Source organism: Solea solea, chromosome 12 (genome assembly GCF_958295425.1).
Source record: "Solea solea chromosome 12, fSolSol10.1, whole genome shotgun sequence".
Taxonomy (NCBI): domain Eukaryota; kingdom Metazoa; phylum Chordata; class Actinopteri; order Pleuronectiformes; family Soleidae; genus Solea; species Solea solea.
In genome coordinates, this window is record NC_081145.1 from 1,377,196 (window position 1) to 1,382,819 (window position 5,624).

At 45.2% G+C, this 5,624-nt stretch overlaps 1 protein-coding gene across 2 annotated transcripts; it reads left to right on the forward strand.

The window, feature by feature from the left end:
- Window positions 1-150: 150 nt before the first annotated feature.
- si:dkey-238o13.4 (uncharacterized protein LOC560780 homolog) lies at window positions 151-3,618 on the forward strand. Of its 2 annotated transcripts, XM_058645132.1 has the most exons (7): window positions 151-306; window positions 537-857; window positions 1,368-1,475; window positions 2,178-2,317; window positions 2,624-2,720; window positions 2,917-3,038; window positions 3,162-3,618. In XM_058645132.1, exons 2-7 carry the CDS (start codon window positions 773-775, stop codon window positions 3,336-3,338), a joined length of 729 nt encoding a protein of 242 aa, XP_058501115.1. In that variant the 5' UTR covers window positions 151-306; window positions 537-772; the 3' UTR covers window positions 3,339-3,618. The 2 variants fall into 2 exon arrangements, with proteins under 2 accessions (XP_058501115.1, XP_058501114.1); XM_058645131.1 differs by having other exon boundaries at window positions 151-857.
- The last annotated feature ends 2,006 nt before the right edge of the window (window positions 3,619-5,624 follow it).

Sequence of the window (5,624 nt, forward strand, 5' to 3'; positions counted from 1 at the left end):
GGGGTGGGGACAGTAAAGGAAAGTCATTTGTCATTAAAATTAGAAGAACTTTAATATTTAAATTTATTTTAGATTTTAGAATTTTAAAGGAGCAAATACATTTGTCCGTGATTTAAAATCAGCAGGTAGCGACACGTAACAGTATGTGTTATGTCTCTCTCTCTCTCTCTCTCTCTCTCTTCTTGTTGTTGTTTCCTGAGGATGAAGATAGACTAGGACCAGGTTTGGGATCCACTTTGATCCAGAACCGATCACAACAAAGTACCAGGGAAAGTTTTCTGTGCTCTTCACTTTCCATGTGTCTATGTGAGTAATACCATGTACGTCCACGAGATGGCAGCATTTCATTCTAAAGCTTATGATTCATCAGATTCACCACAACATGAAATATTCGCTCTCTCTCTCACACACACACACACACACACAGACTAAACAAAGTCTCATCACTAACCTTAACCATAACCAGTTAATAACTAACACTAACCTTAACTCAAATCTTAGTCCTAAACTTTAACAAGTTCCTCTGCCTCATTAAGACCAGGTTTTGGTCTCCATGAGGACTACAGGTCCTGTCTTCACACACGCGAGGTGAGCTTGTTTTGTTGACGTGTGGGCGTGGTTGCAGTGACATTCGCGTGATGTGGGCAGGGCCTAACGGCCCCTGGGTTTATTTAAAAGCGTTGGGGGTCCCTGCGCAGACACAAGCGAGTTCTCCCATCCATCCATCCATTCATCCATCCATCCATTCATCCTTTCATCCCAACTGAGGAGGATGTCAAACTCGGACAGGCTGGTGCTGGCGCTGGGAGGAGCGGGGACAGTTGGCTCCGGGATTGTCAAAGCTCTGCTGGACAAAGGTGAGACACTGTGGACAGACATTTGGACAGGATGTGAAGTGTCTCGTGATCAGCTGCAGTCACTCTTTCATCTCCTTGTCTTCTTTTTTTCATTTTTCATGCTCATGTGTTAATTGGAGGTGCGTTTGTTTCCTCGGCACGTGAGCTCCTCGTGATTAACACTAACTTTCATAAAGACGTTTTTAAGACATTTACACTTTAGATCATTAAATGATTTATGATGCAACAGGTGGGAGGTTAAAGGGACAGTTAGACACTTTGTGTGTTTGTGTGTTTGTGTTTGTGTGTGTGTGTGTGTGTTGTGCTGTTGTTGACAGCTGTGCCTCGTCTCACTGTGACCTTCATAAACACAACATCATTGTCATGTGACAGGGATTAGCTCTGATAAATGTCTGCTCTATAGATGAATGTACAGTCTGTGTGTGTGTGTGTGTGTGTGTGTGTGTTTGTGTGTGTGTGTGTGTGTGTGTGTGTGTGTTTGTGTGTGTGTGTGTGTGCGCGCGTGTGCAGGGTTTAAAGTGGCAGTCATCTCCAGAGACAACGGCCGACTGGACAGACTGAGGACGTTCATCTCCCCAAACACTAAAGACAACCTCTTCACTATAGTGGGGAATGTGGGTGAGTCCATTCATTCATTCATCCATCCATCATCTATCCACTCATCCATCCATCCATCCACTCATCCATTCATTATTTATCCATCCATCCACTCATTCATTCATCCATCCATCCATCATCTATCCACTCATCCATCCATCCATCCACTCAGCTGACTTCACTGTGAGCGCCCCCTGCTGCTGAGAACACAGAGTTCACTCACTCTCTGTGAAAACATGAACACAGAGTTGTGAACTGCACTAAAGTGTAGTTTGTAAACCACTCACTCTCTCACACCAAAGCCCACAGAGAACACCAGTGATGTTGTTGATCCTCTGCTGATTTTGTCACTTTGGCTTTTAAAATCCTTCCTTTACATTGACGTCAGTGACACAAAGTGACCACACGGGGCAGCAGAGGACCAGCAGCTCCTGTGTCCCCTCAGCTAAAATCCCTGATTGTCTCTCTGAGGTTTGGTGTGGGAGAGTGAGTGGTTTACAAACGTCTGTCTCACAGTGAGACAAAGACGTGGACGTGTCCTTAAAGACGTCGTAGACTTAGACTGATGCAGATTTAATGAGTTTCCTGTAGTCTTCATGTCTGCTGTATTTAAGACACTAACTATGTGTGAGTGGTTGACACGTCCTCACTTACTATGAAAAGACTTCATGTTACAGTTGTTGTCCAGGAGTGAGTCAAGTGACCTTTGACCTGTGGTTGCAGGGACAGAGGACGGAGCGGAGCAGGCCAAGAAGGAGCTGCTGGAGTCAGTGGGGAAGGTGACGGACGTGGTTTCATCTCTGGGCTTCAGCTGGTGGCAGGGAGGACCTCCACACAGCCAGACCCTCAAAGACCTGCACTGGGTGAGCACACACACACGCACACACACACGCACACACACACACACGCACACACACGCACACACACACGCACACACACAGTCCGGTTTCCATGACTACAGAGGACTTACCTTCATTTTTTCCTGGAGACTTACTTAAACCTTAACCAGAACCACAATTCAAATCTTAGCTCTAATCTTAACCAGTTCCTCAGAGATGAGGTTCTGAACCACATTAGAACCAGGTTTTGGTCTCCATGACAGAAAAATGCTACTTTACTGTAATTTAAGGGAATTTTCTGTCTGTCTTGCGTTCACTTCCTGTGTGCAGGTGATTGACACGTTACTTTACAGCACGTTTGTGTCGTGGAAGGCTTTTTTCCCTCTGGTGCGCGACGACTCCAGCTGCACCTACACCTTCATCACAGGTGAGTGCGTCTGTCTGAAACACTGGAACATGCAGGGGTGTTTCCAGACACTCCTTCATTCAGATTGACCTCAGTGTCACAAAGTGACCACACGAGGCAGCAGAGGAGCAGCTGTGACGTTAAAAACAGAGATTTTCTCTATGGGGTTTGGTTTGGGAGAGTGAGTGGTTTATCGTCTCTGCTGCTTGTTCTGCAGGAGGAGCAGAAAAGCTGCTGATGCCTGGAACAGGTTTCCTCACAGTGGGAGCAGCCAGTGCTCTGTCCTTCTGTCAGATTCTGAGAGAAGAATATCCTCAACTGCCCTGTAAACTCAACCAGGTGCGACCTTTGACCTCCCACTCGCATTCCTCCTCTCCACGTTTACCTGACTGATCTAAAATCAGAAAATATAAAAAACAAAAAGGTGAATCCTTTAATGTGACCACGTTGTTGCTCTGGCAGGTGAAGATCAACGCAGGTGTGGCTGCTCCCGATCGCATGGCGCCTGGTTACCTGGACCACCTGGACCTGGGCGTGGCCGTCGCCAGCCTTGTGGAAAAGCCAAACTCCTCCCACTCCGTCTTCACCGTCAGCTGTCCCACAGACTTAAAGACGGTGCTGCTGGACAGAAAACTGTAGACGTGGAAACTCGTCGTCCACCGACGCGATGCTGACGTCCCAGCAACACATTTATGCTTCTCACTGATGATGAAATGTTTACGTGGTTGTTTCCTCTTTAACTTTAATCTGTGTATATATACACAGATATATATATATATATATGTATATGTATGTATATATATATATATATATATATATATATATATACATACATACGTATATATACATATGTATGTATATATACATGTATATATGTATATATAGAACACCTGCTCATTGCTTCTACATAAATATCTTCTTTCTCTGGACGTCATGAAACCTAATTTCTCTGGATTTGCTGATTAAACCTGAAACTAAACTAAATCTCAGGCTCAGGATGGATTTATTCAGACATTTGATTGTAGATTTCTGATCATGTATTTGTATATAATTCTGGATTTAAAGGTCCTGGATAGGTTTTTTGACAGCGTGTGGTGCTGGAGAGGCTCCTTAAAGTTTCAGGTAGTTGGAATTGGTCAGAAACTCAAGTTTGTAAACCACTCACTCTCCCACACCAAATCCCATAGAGAAAATCAGTGATTTTAGCTGGCGGGACACAGGAGCTGCTGGTCCTCTGCTGCCTCGTGTGGTCACCCTGTGTCACTGACGTCAATCTGAACGGATTATTTTAAATGCTGAAAATGACAAAATAAATCATTTGATCTCAGTGATGGAGGCAGCAGTGGACTTTGGTGTGGGAGAGTGAGTGGTTTCCAAACTTGAGTTTTAACACATTCTGAAGCAGACGTGTATGTTATTATCAGCCAGTTCTGTTCAGTTACATGAAGAAAAACCTCCACAAACGAGGAGTTAACGTGATCCTGATGCACATAAATAGAGTTGTAAACACAGTCATTGTCAGATTCATCAGGAACGTGAGCCGAGGCGAGTGGAGCCTTCAGGGCCACCGTACCCGGGTCATTGGCGTGAATAAGAGGTGAGTGAGTGAGTGATTAAAAAAAGATGAAACATGTCGATGTGATGTTTGCTGCTGCTCTGCTGCTCATTAAAGACTGGAGCAGAGTCTCTGATCTGACGCACACTCACGACAGTCTCGTTCTCTGAGACTCACAGGGGACAGGGGACAGGGGGACAGGGGACAGGGGGACACGGGGGTGATCGTCCTCACAGAGACGCTCCTCCTGGAAATGATTGATAACGAGCTGAAATGCTGGCGAGGTCGTGGTGGAGTCAACAGCTCTGAGGTCACGACAACAAACAACAGGCACACATCTGCAGTCACGCTATCTCCACCCGGGTGTGTCCCCTTTAAACACGCACGCACGCACACACACACGCACACGCATGCACACGCACATGCATGCACACACGCACACGCACGCACATGCACGTGCACGCACGCGCACGCACAAACTTTAACAGACGACGGGACATTTTCTTTAAGACGTTGAATGTGTGTCTGTGATGTTTCAGACGTTTCACAGAGAAACTGAAACAGTTAGTTTGTGAAGGTTATTTCAGAGGAAGAGATTAGATGAGATTAGATTAGATTACAGACATAAATCACAAGAAATACTGGAAACAAACGAGCTTCCTTCTTTTCTAAGCACTTCGAGTAACCATGATGACAGGTGAATGAATGATGAGGACAGGTGAATGAAGACAGGTGAATGAATGATGAGGACAGGTGAACGAAGACAGGTGTGTGATGAGGACAGGTGAACGATGAGGACAGGTGAATGATGACAGGTGAATGAATGATGAGGACAGGTGAATGAAGACAGGTGTGTGATGAGGACAGGTGAATGAATGATGAGGACAGGTGAATGAAGACAGGTGTGTGATGAGGACAGGTGAATGAAGACAGGTGTGTGATGAGGACAGGTGAATGAAGACAGGTGAACTACGAGGACAGGTGAAAGATGAGGACAGGTGAATGATGAGGACAGGTGAGTGATGAGGACAGGTGAATGATGAGGACAGACAGGTGAATGGTGAGGAGAGACAGGTGAATGGTGAGGACAAACAGGTGATGGTGAGGACAGGGGAATTGGTGTTAATCCAGGTCCCTGAGGGAGTGAGATTTGCGACCTTTGACCCACGTTGACTGACACATTGTTTACATATTTTATTTTGTAAACTTGTCTTTAATTAAAAACCGTTCATGTGAGATTTGTGTTCCCTTGTCCTTTTTGTAAGACCTTGTTAAAAAAGTAAGTAACATTTATTCTGAGTACATTTTAAATATGAGTAGAATATTTCACTTCTGTCTCTCTCATGACGACAATGACGACAAACGTGACG